The sequence below is a fragment of the Ranitomeya imitator genome, chromosome 2, assembly GCF_032444005.1.
Source record: "Ranitomeya imitator isolate aRanImi1 chromosome 2, aRanImi1.pri, whole genome shotgun sequence".
Classification (NCBI taxonomy): Eukaryota; Metazoa; Chordata; class Amphibia; order Anura; family Dendrobatidae; genus Ranitomeya; species Ranitomeya imitator.
In genome coordinates, this window is record NC_091283.1 from 80,770,256 (window position 1) to 80,788,814 (window position 18,559).

Sequence of the window (18,559 nt, forward strand, 5' to 3'; positions counted from 1 at the left end):
GAAAACTGGACATGCGCTCCAACTGTACAAAGATGGCGGCAGTCAAGGAATCATTCGGCTGATCCTGGCAGCGGTGTGTTCGCAACAGTGTTCCGCTGGTGGTACCGCGCAAGAGGCTGCATACGGCATATACAGTGTGTGTGTGTGTGTGGTGCGTACAACATATACAAATATAAAAGCAAAAACACATGGGCCACCTACATAGCGAACAAGTCTGTAGGAACCTGTTCACACCACCAAAGAACTTGAAAACACAAAAGTGCACAGAGAGGTCAAAAAATACTCTGTTGTAAAAAAGTCACAGTAAATAAGCAAGTGCTAGTCAAAAAAAGAAAAAATACAGGGTATTTAGTTAATACGTTTTTTGCAAAAAAAGTATGTTAAGCTGCTCCACCAATCGCCAAGGTATACCCATAATAGAGCAGTCCTGTCTAATGTACATAATCCATATCTGATGTATTAAAAACCTGATCATCTGTATTGTACCTGTATGAACAGGGCTCAGAGAGAAAATATCCACGTTGAACATGCGAGATGGAACAGCTACAATGCAAATGACCCACAGAGGAGTGGTGAACTCCCCTGTCTTGTAGAAACAAGAGAACAATTATAAAACCAAAAACACATGGGCCACCTGTCTTGTTTCTACAAGACTGGGGAGTTCACCACTCCTCTGTGGATCATTTGCATTGTAGCTGTTCCATCTCGCGTGTTCAACGTGGATATTTTCTCTCTGAGCCCTGTTCATACAGGTACTATACAGATGATCAGGTTTTTAATACATCAGATAGGGATTATATACATTAGACAGGACTGCTCTATTATGGGTATACCTTGGCGATTGGTGGAGCAGCTTAACATACTTTTTTTGCAAAAAAATGTATTAACTAAATACCCTGTATTTTTTCATTTTTTGACTAGCACTTGCTTATTTACTGTGACTTTTTTACAACAGAGTATTTTTTGACCTCTCTGTGCGCTTTTGTGTTTTCAAACATATACAAATATACAGTGTGTTTGTGTCTGTGTGTGGTGCACACGGCGTATACAGTGTGTGTGTGTGTGTGTGTGTGTGTTTGGTGTGATGGTGTTCCGCTAGTGGTACCATGCAAGAGGCTGGTACCACCAGCAGTTTCCATATTGAGACACCCATCACTTGAGTGTCCCAATATGGCGGTCAGTGAACTTCCGCCACATAGAATTCTGGGATCCGAACACATCTGGACGGAACAGGATGTGAAGACATTACAAGGTAAGTATATATTAAGATATTTATAGAGGCTATAACTTATAATAGGACACAAACTAATAAATCTCAGTAACTGCATCATTCTATTTTGGCTCTCTTATAATAAAAATTCAATGAAAAAAATCCATTATGCATTTCTTTCTAACACGGATGCAACTGATTAAATAAATATTCACCCAATTGTCTTCAATATCTGCACTTAATTACTCTCTCTGAGAAAAGCGAGCAACAAAGAATAAGCCGCACACACATTTAGATGAAGGAAACATATTTATTTACAAGTGCACAATCTGCTTCAACGTAAACAGGGTCCTATTAAAAAGAAAATACATGATACCATTCAACGTCAAAGAAAAGATCATGACGGAACATGTAAACAGTTATAATGCATAGCCTGCTTCAATTTAGAGTTTTAGATTCATTTTGGGATTTTAGATTGAAAACAAAAGAAACAAACAAACAGAGAAAAAAAAAATATATATATTAGAAATAATAACTGAGATAATGAATTCAGTGCATTTTTGTGTATACAACAAATCAATCATGTGTCCAAACCTAGAAACATCATATCCATGTTCTAACATTTCTGGAGAGATAGAAATAAAACTGAACGTTATCTAATGCACAAAATCAAACATGTCATGCACCTTGACTCCAATCCTTCTTCTGTCCATGCAATGGATTTGATTACCTATATGGAAAACATATATCGTCAACATTTCGATTAAATAGCAGGCACAGATACCTGTTGTCTAGACACAGCCTGATTCAAAATGTCTCTTTATCTATGATACTTACATATGCCATATGTTGAGGGGAAGAAAGAAAAAAACAATAGACGGACATTTACAAATAAGACATTTCTTATAAAAATCATCAGCTTAATTCCACAGGTTTTTTTTCGTTAGAAAAGAAGCCACAACATTTATATAACATCGTACACAAAAAAATGGAATTAACAGAAAATTACATAGGTTGGATGGTTGGATTCATAACGAGAGATTCCACTGCCTGGGTTTTAACAATACGTTTTTGGGGTCTACATAAATGGAGTTACACTATAACCAGGGAGCTACAAAGATACTGTATATAAAAATGATTTAGCATTAGTTACAGGAACACTGTTTACTTGAGCCTGAGGGGGTCACCTCAGAGTTGACCTGATTTTGGCAATGTAGGCCCAGCTTTTGAGGAGTCGGACCAGTTCGGGAAGCTGTGTTCAGAAATCAAAGTGTTGCACTTCTCCAAATGAATACATGTAATCAAGCTAATATATAAAACTGTAAGCCGATAAACAACAAGTTTTAGGTTTTTTTTTATGCTTGCCCTCTATAAAACATATAAGCATTAAAATTTTCTTTAAAGAGCAAAAGTGGTCTGTCATTCTTGTTTGGAAAGCAAAATTCTTATTAGAATTCAGTTCTTTGCTGTGTTTCTCTTTCCACAAAAGCATATGTGATATAACCAGAGAGCAGCGTATGTCCTCTCATCGGCTTATTCCACTCTATGTTTTGCTGGCTATCCCGATGCCTTCAGAGATGCAAAAATAACACATTCTAAAATGATGGAATCCATTGAAAACCAGGAGCTCTAATGGTTGACGTGAGTGACCTATGCAAGTTCAGTGCTTGTCCTGAAAAAATTGAATATTTGGATGAAAGACTGCTAGTAAGAATTGAACAGCATCCAGAGGTAAGGTTCCATTCCTGTGTGTACCGTAGCCTTTATCTCGCCTGCAGCTGGCTACGTTGATTCATTCTGACTCATAGATTTACCACCATTTAGTACTCCTGAAACGCTTCTACTTTTGGTTGGTGTGCCGCTTCCGGATCTGGAAAATTCTGTGAGATCATGGAGTGAAGGTTCTTTGTACATGGCCACTGAAATAAAAGAAAATATAATTTGTTTTTTGTTTTTGTTTTTTTCAAAAGAACCAATTACATTCAAAGTTCAATGACAATCAAAATGTGAGTATGAAACAGATGCTGTATATAACGCCAGGTGAAATGATTGCAGTCATTTTCTTGTTTTGAAAATGAATAAAAGAGAAAAAATAGCATATGGGCGGCACTACCCCAACTAAATCCATAATCTTCAGGAAAGCCGGTACTAAAAAGCTATATCATGTCAGCAACAGCCATGGCAAAAAAGACATCGGGTGCAAAACCATGAAATAACATATGTGTCCCAGGTAGCAAAGGAAATGCAGAGCCGTTGAAGCGCAAGGACCGCGCGAAACGGCCGTCGTCTCCCCTGCTCGCACGAGCTCCTTTTCTTCTCCCCCGGCCATGAAGTTTTAATTGTGAAGACTCAATAAAATTTGCTACTTTGAAGATTGGTGAGTGCATCCTGCTTTTTTCTTTTGCTACCTGGGATTTTCTTGTTTTGTCTTCATGTTCTAAATGATGTCCTTCAGTCTGAATCTGCCTTCAACTCCTTCTTAGAACTATCATTGTCACAGAAAGTAATAAAGATTCATGACCTAGACTTGAGATCTCCATCTAAAAATGGGACAAGTCAAAAAGGCACAATCCTGGTAAAATCCTTATCCTACGCAAAATCCCCTCAAAGAAAAATCCGACCAAACATCAGGCTGCACCAGAACAAATGCTAGTCTATGGGGTCATGCAGATGTCCGATTTTTTTCTATTTGAGGTCAAAATTGCTCCATGCCTGAGTTTGATCCGATATTCAGGTCCCACTTGGCCATGCAGGTTAATGAGTGAGTGGTAAATATTAGACTTCAGTTGGATGACATCTGAGTGAACTTCAGTGAAGTCCAACTTCCTCAACCTCACAGAATGGAGAAGTTGGAGAAATGTTTTCTCCATTTTCTCTTCCTCCGAGAAAATCAGATCATACTTTGATCACAGTGTGATTTAACTCTGATCAGTGTGTGATTAGCATAATCTTCTTGATTCTCTTGGATGAGAGAAAGTACCGTTGTGTGACCCTAGCTTTAGGATAGATCATCAATAACAGATCAGTCAGCCACCACTCCCACCTACAAGTTGAGCAGACGACCAGAAATTCTACACTTTTATGCAATTATTTAGGGGCCATGAATGATACTACAAGCTTTCTGATATACAACTGAATGCAGTACCATTCACAGTCTATACACAATTTACGGAAGTGTTGCAGAATCTGAGCCAAGGTCATCAATTTAAGGTCCCAGGAAACCCCTTTATTGAAGCTTATCATATAATCCATTTAGTGCATTCCTTAAAAAAAAAGTCACATCCATTATAGAAAAGCTATAACAATAACTTATGATCAATCTTGTTTGGTACTTATATCCAACTGATATTATTGACTATGCTCCCATATTTTTAGCATTTATTGCTTTATTTTTTGAGTATCAAGGCCAATGGACAAATGATGTAGCCATCTTATCGCTAGGTTTCATAAACAATTTCATATATACATACATATTGGGGTTGGGTGGGTATATTTTTTAATATAAAAATGTATTTCTTAGAAACTATACTGTGTTTTATTTGTATACATAAAATGAAATAAAAAAATAAAGAAAACAGAATAAAAACATATACACTTTTATTTTACCTTTTAGAGGTTTTGGCAGAAAGTGTGCTGCAGGCTTGTTTTTCTTTACATGGTTTCCTTTCATAATTTCACCCTCTTTGTTGAGACCCAAAAACCAACTCCTTCCTGATTGCTGCTGTCTGTAGATCATTGAAGAGTACGTCACGTAATAATTTTCAAAGACTGATTCTTTAAATTTGCATTCAGGTGTAAAATGTTCCTGTAAAAGAAAAGATATATCATGAATAATTCAATCAGCAAAGTATAATGAGGCATCATACACGCTTAAAATAGATATTATAAGGACTGTGAAACTATTTTTACATGAAAAATAATTGCAAAGGAATATTAAATAAGAGATGTGTTACATTATTAATCTGTAAAAGATCATTCACAGTATTGGACTTTTCATTGTTTTTCCATGGAAGGGCTGAAATTAATATCACATAGAACTAAATTAAAGGAAGGAAGAAATGGGCATTTGCCGAAGAACTTCCACCAGTATAAGGTCTTCATACAGCTTTTAGTGTTTGAGTTTTCAAGTTTAGGTAGTTAAATAAGCTGTCCAGAACTATTATATATTTTTTTATTACTATGGGCCTAAAAGCTAAAAGGCAGGTAAATGCCTGTTCTACCTGGCGCCGGCACAGAGTAGTTACTGACCTTTCCTCATGACGATTTTGCTTCTACATGTCAACAGAGCAGCTCTTCTTCTTCTTCCAGGCTGCTGTGTTGATGGGGCATGAATGATTGCCGATGTCATGCTGAATAACACCCACCTCCCCGCAGTTAGGCAGCAGGGAGTCAGCTATCAATCAGCATGATGTTGGCAGTTACATCTCTTTAACAGAGCAGAGCAGGAAAGAAGCAGCTGCTCTATAAATGTGATATCAACAGACATCGCTGAAGCACTGGTAGGAGCGGCCTAAGACAGTTCTGTATGGACAGAGATCAGCGCCAGACTCTACAGGAATTTTTTACTACGAGCCTACGGACTAACAGGTAGTTAGCAACTACTGTATATACTCGAGTATAAGCCGACCTGAGTATAAGCCGACCCCCCTAATTTTGCCACAAAAAACTGGGAAAACTTATTGACTCGAGTATAAGCCTAGGGTGGAAAATGCAGCAGCTACCGGTGAATTTCAAAAATAAAAATAGATGCTCCATACCGTTCAATATTGCCCCATAGATGCTCCATATAAAGCTGTGCCCCATATAATGCTCTGCACCGTTCATTATGGCCCCATAGATGTTCCATAGAAAGCTGTGCCATATATAATGCTCTGCACCGTTCATTATTGCCACATAGATGCTCCATATAAAGCTGTGCCCCATACTGTATATAATGCTCTGCACTGTTCATTATGGCCCCATAGAGGCTCCATATAAAACTATGCTATATAGAATGCTCTGCACCGTTTATATGGTGCATCTATGGGGCCATAATGAAGCTGTGTCATATAGAATGCTCTCCACCATTCATTATTGCCCCATATAAAACTGTGCCATATAGAATGCTCTGCACCGTTCATTATTGCCCCATATAGAACTGTGCCATATAGAATGCTCTGCACCGTTCATTATGGCCCCATAGATGCTCCACATAAAGCTGTGCCATATGGAATGCTCTGCACCGTTCATTATGGCCACATAGATGCTCTACATAAATCTGTGCCATATAGAATGCTCTGCACCGTTCATTATGGCCCCATAGATGCTCCACATAAAGCTGTGCCCCATACTGTATATAATGCTCTGCACTGTTCATTATGGCCCCATAGATGCTCCATAGAAAGCTGTGCCATATATAATGCTCTGCACCATTGATTATGGCCCCATAGATGCTCCACATAAAGCTGTGCCATATGGAATGCTCTGCACCGTTCATTATGGCCACATAGATGCTCTACATAAATCTGTGCCATATAGAATGCTCTGCACCGTTCATTATGGCCCCATAGATGCTCCACATAAAGCTGTGCCCCATACTGTATATAATGCTCTGCACTGTTCATTATGGCCCCATAGATGCTCCATAGAAAGCTGTGCCATATATAATGCTCTGCACCATTGATTATGGCCCCATAGATGCTCCACATAAAGCTGTGCCATATGGAATGCTCTGCACCGTTCATTATGGCCACATAGATGCTCTACATAAATCTGTGCCATATAGAATGCTCTGCACCGTTCATTATGGCCCCATAGATGCTCCACATAAAGCTGTGCCCCATACTGTATATAATGCTCTGCACTGTTCATTATGGCCCCATAGATGCTCCATAGAAAGCTGTGCCATATATAATGCTCTGCACCATTGAATATGGCCCCATAGATGCTTCTTATAAAGCTGTGCCCCACATATAATGCTCTGCACCGTTGATTATGGCCCCATAGATGCTCCATATAAAGCTGTCCAATATATAATGCTGCTGCTGCTGCAATAAAAAAAAAAATCACATACTCACCTCTCTTGCTCAGGACGCCAACGCTTTCAATATTTACCTGCTCCTCGTGCGGCTCCGTCTCCAGCACTGATGCTCAGAAGGAGGGCGCACACTGACTACGTCACCGCGCCCTCTAACCTGAGCGTCACAGCTAGAGAACGCTGGAGACAGAGCCGCACCAGAACTAGGAGCAGTTAAATATCGCGCAGCGCTCCCCTCCCGGTATATTTACCTGCTCCCGACACGGTCCCTGCCATCCCGGCACTGCATCTTCTTCCTGTATTGAGCGGTCACAGTTACCGCTCATTTTCAGTCATGAATATGAGGCTCCACCTCTATGAGAGGTGGAGCCGCATATTCATTTCTGTAATGAGCGGTACCATGTGACCACTCAGTACAGGAAGAAGATGCAGCGCTGGGAGAAGCAGGGTCTGCAGGGACCGCGCCGGGGCAGGTAAGTATAATTACACAGCCCCCGCTCCCCCTCCCCTGCTGACCCCCGGGTATGACAAAAAAATGGGCTGAAAATCTCGGCTTATACTCGAGTATATACAGTACTTGCCAGTTAGTTCTTATGCCGTAGTGAAAAATGTATAGTCCTGGATAATCACTTTAAGCTTAAGTGACAGCAATATATATTGACCAATACGTATATCTGAGTAAAGAAAATGGATAAATACCATAATATGCCAAAAAAAGGTTTCCTCTAAAATTGGAGAATTAAACCACCCTAATAAACACCAGGTGTCCTAAAATTGTGCTCATTTGGATCTGCAGATAATTTTCTGATGTTAATGTCCAACATAATTTATTAACAGGTCCTGGGTTCTAATCCCACCCAGGACAACATCTGCAAAGAGTTTGTATGTTCTCTCCGTGTTTGCGTGGGTTTCCTCCGGGTACTCCGGTTTCCTCCCACATTCCAAAGACATACTGATAGGGAATTTAGATTGTGAGCCCCATCGGGGACAGTGATGTTAATGTGTGCAAAACTGTAAAGCGCTGCGGAATATGTTAGCGCTATATAAAAATAAAGATTATTATTATTATTATTAACACATTAGAAGTCACCATTATTGGGTAAGAGACCCCCTCTAATTTTCTGATCAGGTTCTCCACCTTATTCAGTCCTTTGATTACATGCCAGTTCTGTTCATAGAAATGGATAGTGATAAACCTATGAATTATTATAAAGCATAAATTATGTTTGGGATCTTAGTAAAAATAGATCCAATAAATGAAATGTTGTGCTTTTAGTAGCATTCACAAGTGACAGTAACAGCAAAAGCAACATATGCCTGGAGGCAACTTCTCTTCTTGGACCAATTTTTCCTGGCTTTAGTTCTACGGTCTCTCTTGATTTGGACATCATATAATGTTTTTAGAACAACAGATATGGTAATAATGTTAGTAGTTCCTAAAGCTGCGGGAATGAAAATCAAGGATTTGAAAGGCCTTGTGCTTTTCAGAAAATGTAAGCACATTTGTACAGCAGGGTTGTCACATTTGTATTTTCACTGAGTTATTATAAGGCATGAAGTGGTCACCCAGCCTTATAATAATAATAATAATTTTATTTATATAGCGCCAACATATTCCGCAGCGCTTTACAAATTATAGAGGGGACTTGTACAGACAATAAACATTACAGCATAACAGAAATACAGTTCAAAACAGATACCAGGAGGAGTGAGGGCCCTGCTCGCAAGCTTACAAACTATGGGGAAAAGGGGAGACACGAGAGGTGGATGGTAACAATTGCTTTAGTTATTCGGACCAGCTATAGTGTAAGGCTCAGGTGTTCATGTAAAGCTGCATGAACCAGTTACCTGCCTAAGTATGTAGCAGTACAGACACAGAGGGCTAATACTGCATAAAGTGTATGAGAACATGATGCGAGGAACCTCTTTTTTTTTTTTTTTATTATAAATAGGCCACACAGGGATCGTTAGGTTAATGCATTGAGGCGGTAGGCCAGTCTGAACAAATGAGTTTTTAGGGCACGCTTAAAACTGTGGGGATTGGGGATTAATCGTATTAACCTAGGTAGTGCATTCCAAAGAATCGGCGCAGCACGTGTAAAGTCTTGGAGACGGGAGTGGGAGGTTCTGATTATTGAGGATGCTAACCTGAGGTCGTGAGCGGAGGGCACGGGTAGGATGGTAGACTGATACCAGGGAGGAGATGTAGGGTGGTGCTGAGCCATGGAGTGCTTTGTGGATAAGGGTAGTAGTTTTGTACTGGATTCTGGAGTGGATGGGTAGCCAGTGTAATGACTGGCACAGGGTAGAGGCATTGGTGTAACGGTTGGTGAGGAATATGATCCTGGCTGCAGCATTCAGGACAGATTGGAGCGGGGAGAGTTTTGCAAGAGGGAGACCGATTAGTAGAGAGTTACAATAGTCCAGACGAGAATGAATAAGTGAAACAGTCAGAGTTTTTGCAGAGTCGAAATTAAGAAAAGGGCGAATTCTAGAAATGTTTTTGAGATGCAGGTAAGAAGAGCGAGCCAGTGATCGGATGTAGGGGGTGAATGAAAGGTCAGAATCAAGGATGACCCCAAGGCAGCGGGCATGTTGCTTTGGAGTAATGGTGGAACCGCACACGGAGATGGCAATGTCAGGCAAGGGTAGGTTAGTAGAGGGAGAGAACACGAGGAGTTCAGTTTTTGACAGGTTTAGTTTCAGATAGAGGGAGGACATGATGTTAGAGACAGCGGTAAGACAATCACTGGTGTTTTCTAAAAAGGTCGGTGTGATATCGGGAGCAGAAGTGTATAATTGGGTGTCGTCAGCATAGAGATGGTACTGGAAACCAAATAGTAATCACCCAAAGGATGGGGCTTGAATGTTAAATTGGTGGTGTTTTGAAACCTGGCACCACTACTGACCAACTGCTATTAGTACCTCTGGCAGTCATATGTAAAAACTTAATGGACCCCAACATCTCCGCTCCATTCAATGTGTATTGGCTGCTACCAGGTAGAGCAGGTCACCTATTCACTCCAGAAGTTGCATTTGTATAGTTTTCTTACCTGAATTCCCAAAGTCTGAGATGAGGACCACAGGTAAGGTAATCAGGAGCACCTTTACTGAGGTTTTCTTTTTCCAGTCAGCTCTGTGAAAATGTGTCCTCATCACAAGTGGTGAGCAAGAAGGGTAGCTCTTATAAACCATACTGCTGTCCGAATAATCTGCTAGACTACACAACATCAACACAAAATGTTGCCTTCAGCTACCACTATGATGTGGGGATTGCTGAAGATACAAACAAATCTTTTCTTCTGTGACACTTTCTACACAAGTTTTGACACCACATACACTTTGGGCTCGATTTATCAAAGCTTTGCACTAGTATTTTGGCATAAAAGCTTTTGACAAGTTGCAAAACTTTTCCGCAACTCAAGGATGAGCAAAATTGTAGTGTGTCTTGGTGTTCTCACACCATTTTTGCCCAACTCCAACAAAGTGGACAGAGCTACAATGGGACGCCAAATGATCTCTTCTGGAAAAAGAAAATTTAGGAGATCTTTAGCACCATCGGAAGCATATCTCCCAGATCCCTATTATAGAATATCTGCAACAGACGTGGCTATTAGTGTATGTGCGAGTAAACAAGAAATTGAAAAACAATATGTTACTTTCCATTAGTTGATCTGAGCTTTGTGAACATTGTCCTAATGCATATATTGCATGTTTTAGTTTATGTTAGTAGAGAATGATGTAATATGTAATAAAAGGTAATGAAACAGTTTAATATAACGTGAGATGGTAGCACAAAGACAGAAAATAATAATAGAACCCCGAATAATATAGAATACACCTCTAATATAATACTAAATTGATTTCAGGACAACATATGCGCAGTTTTTTGATTTTGTTCGGACCTGAACCCGGGATCTCAATAATGAACATGGCTCTAAAAGAGATTGTTGGTAAAACATAAAGCAAAACGATGTAGATTTGTTCATCTTTTGTATGAAGTATCAGGGGTGCTGTCTCTGGACTCATTTTGTTGCTTGCATAGGACAGACGCACAGAACAAAATCTTTACCAGAAACCCATATTTGCCACTTAATAATGATGGTCTCCTTATGTGGCAAAGGGAACATTGACCCCCTCAGATTGCAGGGCTGGGTGTGACTGGGTGCAATGGCTCCTTAATGTTTGGCATTATATAAGTAATCGTACATACTGTATGGAGTAGATTGTGAGACTCCATCAATATCAATTATTATTAATTTATAAATCTGTAAAATCAGACTCCCAGATGTTTATAAGATCTAGCTCTCGCTCTCCCTCATATATACTGTATTAGCTGTCAAGCGGTAGCACTGAATAAATTGCCTCTGACTTTCCAAATGGGCAACTACAGCAGCTAGCTCAGTCGCTACCGGGCAAAATTAAGATATCTCAAGAGGAACCAGCAGTGAAAACTGCGTGGGCTGAAACAGAGAGGAAAATACTCTAAACCCTTTTTGAATATTTATTTTGACGCTGAGGTTTATAACAGCGAGAGGCTCATACTGCTCAAATCTCAAGCCTAGCACTAGTCATCGCACGTAAACCTCTAATCAGACACTACCCAGGTCTGTGCCATGTGCTTCCCATTAACGCTAGCAGGAAATCCCTTCCTTTGTAGTGTTCTATCAAACATCTCCTACAAGCCGCAGCTTTGTGTTCGTGCCATGCACCACGGGAGTAAGCTGAAGGGAATACTTGTAAAAAAAAATCCGCAATTCACGAGCTGTTACCGGCAGAAAAAATAATAAAACAACGAAGCTTTATAATGTGATTTAGTAATTTTGTTATGTAGTTTTCCGGTTTTTGAATGAATGAATGGTCTGACTGATGTAATTGTATACGATAACATACATGCAGGATACTCGACGTACCGCAAACATCTACAGGAAATAATGTTAGGATTTAATAACCGATAGGTTTATAATTTACAGCTAAAATGAGAGAATTGTAATAATATTTGAGAGAGATTGCCAAGTCATCTTTTATAAAACAATATTATAAGATTTGGATTGGGGATGAGAAAGAGAAAAAGCAAGATGAATGGATGGATAGATAGATAGATAGATAGATAGATAGATAGATAGATAGATAGATAGATAGATAGATAGATAGGATGGACACGATGGAAGGACAGATGGATAGGATGAATGGAAAACGTAGATGGGATGATGGACAGATGGATAGGATGGATACAATGGATAAGATGGATACACAGATGGATAAGATGGATGAACAGATGGATAGGGTGGATGGACAGATGGATAGGGTGGATGGACAGATGGATAGGATGAATGGATAAGATGAAAAAATGGATGGATGGATGGATAGGATGGATAGGATGGATGGACAGAAAAATAGAAAAACAAAAAAATGGAGCAGCACAAACAAAATTGCAGGTATAGTGCCACCAACTTATGCTACATTAAAAAAAATAAGTTGGTGAGACTCAATTGCAAATTTCATGTGAAAAACTGATGTATTTATTGGCCCACCTGCACAAGAGAGTAAGATTTTGGCTCAAGAGCAAGTTAGAAAAAGTGTCACTTGTTCTCAAGCTGAAACATTGCCACCAGTTCACATGGGCCAATAAATATACCTGTGGTTTTCCTTCTCTATTTTTGTGCTTTGAAAAATAGATAGATAAGTAGTCAGATAGATAGATATATAGGTAGACTATATATATAGGTGGAATTATATACTTTACAAAAAAGTGTGAAACAACTGAAAATATGTCTTATATTCTAGGTTCTTCAAAGTAGCCACCTTTTGCTTTGATGACTGCTTTGCACACTCTTGGTATTCTCTTGATGAGCTTCAAGAGGTAGAGGTCTTCCCACAATCCCAGAGATGCTTAGCACTTGTTGGCTCTTTTGCCTTCACTCTGCGGTCCAGCTCACCCCAAACCATCTCAATTGGGTTCAGGTCTGGTGACTGTAGAGGCCAGGTCATCTGGCGTAGCACCCCATCACTCCTCCTTCTTGGTCAAATAGCCCTTACACAGCCTGGAGGTTTGTTTGGGGTCATTGTCCTGTTGAAAAATAAATGATGGTCCACCTAAACGCAAACCTGATGGAATAGCATGCCGTTGCAAGATGCTGTGGTAGCCATGCTGGTTCAGTATGCCTTCAATTTTGAATAAATCCCCAACAGTGTCACCAGCAAAGCACTCCCACACCATCACTTCTCCTTCATGCTTCACAGTGGGAACCAGGTATGTGGAGTCCATCCATTCACCTTTTCTGCGTCGCACAAAGACACGGTGGTTGGAACCAAAGATCTCAAATTTGGACTCATCAGACCAAAGCACAGATTTCCACTGGTCTAATGTCCATTCCTTGTGTTCTTTAGCCCAAACAAGTCTCTTCTGCTTGTTGCCTGTCCTTAGCAGTGGTTTCCTCGCAGCTATTTTACCATGAAGGCCTGCTGCACAAAGTCTCCTCTTAACAGTTGTTGTAGAGATGTGTCTGCTGCTAGAACTCTGTGTGGCATTGACCTGGTCTCTAATTTGAGGTGCTGTTAACCTGCGATTTCTGAGGCTCGTGACTCAGATAAACTTATCCTCAGAAGCAGAGGTGACTCTTGGTCTTCCTTTCCTGGGGTGGTCCTCATGTGAGCCAGTTTCTTTGTAGCGCTTGATGGTTTTTGCCACTGCACTTGGGGCACTTTCAAAGTTTGCCCAATTTTTCGGTTTGACTGACCTTCATTTCTTAAAGTAATGATGGCCACTCGTTTTTTTTTACTTAGCTGCTTTTTTCTTGCCATAATACAAATTCTAACAGTCTATTCAGTAGGACTATCAGCTGTGTATCCACCAGACTTCTGCACAACACAACTGATGGTCCCAACCCCATTTATAAGGCAAGAAATCCCACTTAATAAACCTGACAGGGCACACCTGTGAAGTGAAAATCATTCCCGGTGACTACTCTTGAAGCTAATCAAGAGAATGCCAAGAGTGTGCAAAGCAGTCATCAAAGCAAAAGGTGGCTACTTTGAAGAACCTATAATATAAGACATAATTTCAGTTGTTTCACACTTTTTTGTTAAGTATATAATTCCACATGTGTTAATTCATAGTTTTGATACCTTCAGTGTGAATGTACAATTTTCATAGTCATGAAAATACAGAAAAAAATTTAAATGAGGTGTGTCCAAACTTTTGCTCTGTACTGTATATGATAGACAGATAGATAGATAGATAGATAGATAGATAGATAGTACAAAAAAGGTGAAGGCAGCACTCCTTCTTAGAAAAAATATAGTTGTTTATTAGCCGATATGGGCTCCTGGGACATTTTGCAGTCTCACACCTTGAGCCAAAACATCGCAGGAGCCCATATGGGCTAATAAACCACTATATTTTTTCTAAGAAGGAGTGCTGTCTTCATCTCTTTTGTATTATATTGAGAATTGGTATATGCCTGGAAGGTCTGATACCTATTTTTCGCATACTGCTTGCTAGTGCTGTTTTTCAACTTTCTTTAGATAGATCGATAGATAGATGGATAGATCGATAGATAGATAGATAGATAGATAGATAGATAGATAGATAGATAATAGGAGGCAGCACTCCAACAAGCCTTGCAACAAAGTGGACTTTTAAGTAGTTCTTGTAGTGATGCTTTGGTTCTTTTAGAACCTTTCTCAAAGAACTGTCTCCTTTTTTTCTATATTACTGTCAGATTTGGGTTTATGTCTAAGAGGTCTTAATGAAATAACTTGGTGCTGTTTCATTGCAATGATACATATATAGAATAATAAAAAGAAATAATTGGCATACCATACATCGCACACACAAAAGTGGCTATAATACACGGTAGGTGAAATGCCTATGTTGTATGATCTAGTAGCTAAGTTTCCTTACTCTACCTATATAGCTCAAATTATATTATAGATCTCTGATCCATCATGCTGAAAAATATTTTTTTTCTCTGCAAACTGCATGCAGTTCCTATGGGATCCGACCAGTTTGTTTTTGTCTATTGGGGCTCAATTACAAGAAGCTTTTTCCAGAAACAAAGCTTTTCGTCCAGAAGATATGTCTAGTATCATAGTTGTAAATGGTATTAAAGAATTAAAAAAACACTATGAGTAGGTAAAATGAAAACTTCTGACTTTCAGAAATCCTATGTGATGGAGGGCATGACAGAAACAACCACTCCTATGGTATAATATGAAATGATGCTTGATAGAAATTGTAAAGGATGATAACGAAATAATAGTGACTGGCATAAACCGAGGAAGGATGAGTTTTTATCTAATATTGTTTGAACGCTGAAAGAATTAACCCATAATACAGGAAATTACAGAAAATTTATCAAAGAAATTAGAAGACCTGTGTTTCCTGTAAAGAATGTATTGGAGAAAACCAGACTGTAGCTACTCAGTTTTTATTAAACTTACTAAATTATTTTTACATATTTTTAGGTCATAAAATTATGATTATGTTTCCGCAAAATTACCTAGAGAATTGCTGACAGATGGCAGGAAAAGCCTAGCGAGCCAGAAAAGGAACATTTCATTTTGTCCCCTTTTCAATTGGCGACCACTTCTTATTTCTATGACCATGATGTTCTATCTATCCATCTATCTATCTATCTATCTATTATTATCTATCATCTATCTATCATCTATCTATCTATCTAATATCTATCTATCTATCAATCTGATTATCCTTATCATCTATCTATCTATCTATCTATCTATCTATCTATCTATCTATCTATCTATCTATCTATCTATTATTATCTATCATCTATCTATCTATCTATCTATCTATCTATCTATCTATCTATCTAATATCTATCTATTATCTATCTATCTGATATATATTATCTATCTTTCATCTATAATCTATTTATCTATTATCCATCTATTTATCTATCTATCATCTATCAGTTATCTATCATCTATCTATCTAATATATATATATATATATATATATATTATCTATCTATCATCCATCTATCTAATTATCATCTATCTATCTTCTCTCTATTATCTATCTATCTTTCTATTATCTATCTATAATATATTTATCTATTATCTATCTATCTATCTATTATATATCTTTCGATTCATCTATCTATAATCTATTTATCTATCTATCTATTTATCTATCTATCTATCTATTTGTCCACCCATTCATTTTATTAACCCATATTTTTCAGGTAACATATTACTATTCTGTAGAACACTCTTATATAAACGTCTTATCAATCTCTTTCTGCTTAAGCATGGAAAACATACAAGAAACATAGAAATAAAAATCTATAATGCCTATAATACCAATAAAAAATAAAATGAACCTTACGCTTAGCATTCAGCATCAGCATGTTACATGAACTAGCACAGCATAGAATTATATGGCTTTGCAGATCAGCCATGCTCAAGCAAGCAGGAGGACGGACTGTCAAGTGTGGATCCACTTAGATGAACATTTGAGATTGTTGGGAGCAAATCAATATGACATGCTGTCGTGAGAGTATTCACTTCTGTAGAAAGTTGGGTCTTGTAGATGACCTAACACGAAACAATTAATTTGGACTAATACTACACAATCAAATATTATGTAATAATACAATGGTATATTAGGTAATCTATATATATAATTGTCTAAGGGTTTTTCCGTCTGTCTGTCTGTCTGTCCTGGAAATCCCGGCTCTCTGATTGGTCGAGGCCGCCAGGCCTCGACCAGAGACCGACACAGCATCGACGTAGAAATCCCGCGTCTCTGATTGGTCGAGGCCGTCAGGCCTCGACCAATCAGCAATGGGCACAGCGACGATGATGTCATAAAGGACGTAGACATCCCGCGTCTCTGATTGGTTGAGGCCGCCAGGCCTCGACCAATCAGCAACGGGCAAAGCGACGATGATGTCATAATGGTTGCCATGGCGACGATGATGTCATAAAGGTTGCCTCGACCAATCAGCGACGGGCACAGTCTGCCGCGAATTCTGGAATCATCATTGTCCATATATTACAGGGACATGCATATTCTAGAATACCCGATGCGTTAGAATCGGGCCACAATCTAGTATGTAATATAATTGTATATCTTCCAATATGTCAGCCAGATGGAAACAGAACAAAACGTGTACATTCTTATTTACAAAAGTAATTTATCAGATCAGTGGATGAAGTTAAAAGCTTTACCACTTACAATATAACGGAATTTAAAAAAAACAGCACATTGGGTACAAGACAATCCAGAAAGGGTACAGGGTACACAACCTGCTTGGTTAGGGACATTAGGTACAATATAACGATCAGCAAAAGCTACACTGATCTACAATATAATTGGCTAAGGGTCACTTCCGTCTGTCTGTCCTTCTGTCACGGTTATTCATTCGCTGATTGGTTTCGGCAGCTGCCTGTCATAGCTGCCGCGATCAATCAGCGACGGCCACAGTCCGGAAAAAAATGGCCGATCCTTCCTCCCCGCAGTCCGTGCCCAGCGTCCGCATACTCCCCTCCGATCAGCACTCACACAGGGTTAATGGCAGCATTGACCGCGGTGTAACGCACTCGGTTAACGCTGCTATTAACCCTGTGTGACTACTTTTTACTATTCATGCGGCCTATGCAGCATGAATAGTAAAAATATCTAATGTTAAAAATAATAAAAAATAAAAATAGTTACATACTCACCCTCCGGTGCCCCCCCCCCCCCCCGGATCAGGAACCGGCCTTTTCCGCTCCGCGCGACGTCCCGGTGACCGCTGCATGCATTGCGGTCTCGCGAGATGATGATGTACGGTCTCGCGAGACTGCAATGCACTCTTGGGACCGGACTGCGCGCCAAACATCGGGAACCGGCCACTTCGATCCAGAGGCTCCAGGAGGTGAGTATGTAACTATTTTTTATTTTAATTCTCTTGTTTTTTAACAAGGATATGGTGCATACTATGTGACTGGCCAATATACTACATGACTGTGCTGTATACTACGTGACTGGGCAATATACTACGTGGCTCTGCGCTGTATACTACGTGACTGGGCAATACACTACGTGGCTCTGTGCTGTATACTACGTGGCTCTGTGCTGTATACTACGTGGCTCTGTGCTGTATACTACGTGGCTCTGTGCATAGCTGGGCAATATACAATGTGACTGGGCAATATACTATGTGAACTACGTGGCTGGGCAATATATTACGTGACTGGGCAATATACTATGTGGCTGGGCAATATACTACGTGGCTGGGCAATATACTACGTGACTGGGCAATATACTACGTGGCTGGGCAATATACTACGTGGCTGTGCTGTATACTATGTGACTGGGC

The 18,559-nt window shown here is 39.5% G+C and overlaps 1 protein-coding gene across 11 annotated transcripts in view; it reads right to left on the reverse strand.

Annotated features, from left to right (window-relative positions):
- Positions 1-1,500: 1,500 nt before the first annotated feature.
- FGF13 (fibroblast growth factor 13) overlaps positions 1,501-18,559 on the reverse strand; it is a 614,209-nt gene continuing 597,150 nt past the window's right edge. For all 11 annotated transcript variants that reach the window (XM_069747014.1, XM_069747012.1, XM_069747018.1 and 8 more), the window contains 2 exons: positions 4,817-5,015; positions 1,501-3,129 (listed from right to left, as the gene is read on the reverse strand). In XM_069747014.1, coding sequence (XP_069603115.1) covers positions 2,993-3,129; positions 4,817-5,015 — 336 coding nt within the window. In that variant the 3' untranslated portion in view covers positions 1,501-2,992. The remainder of the gene's footprint in view (positions 3,130-4,816; positions 5,016-18,559) is intronic.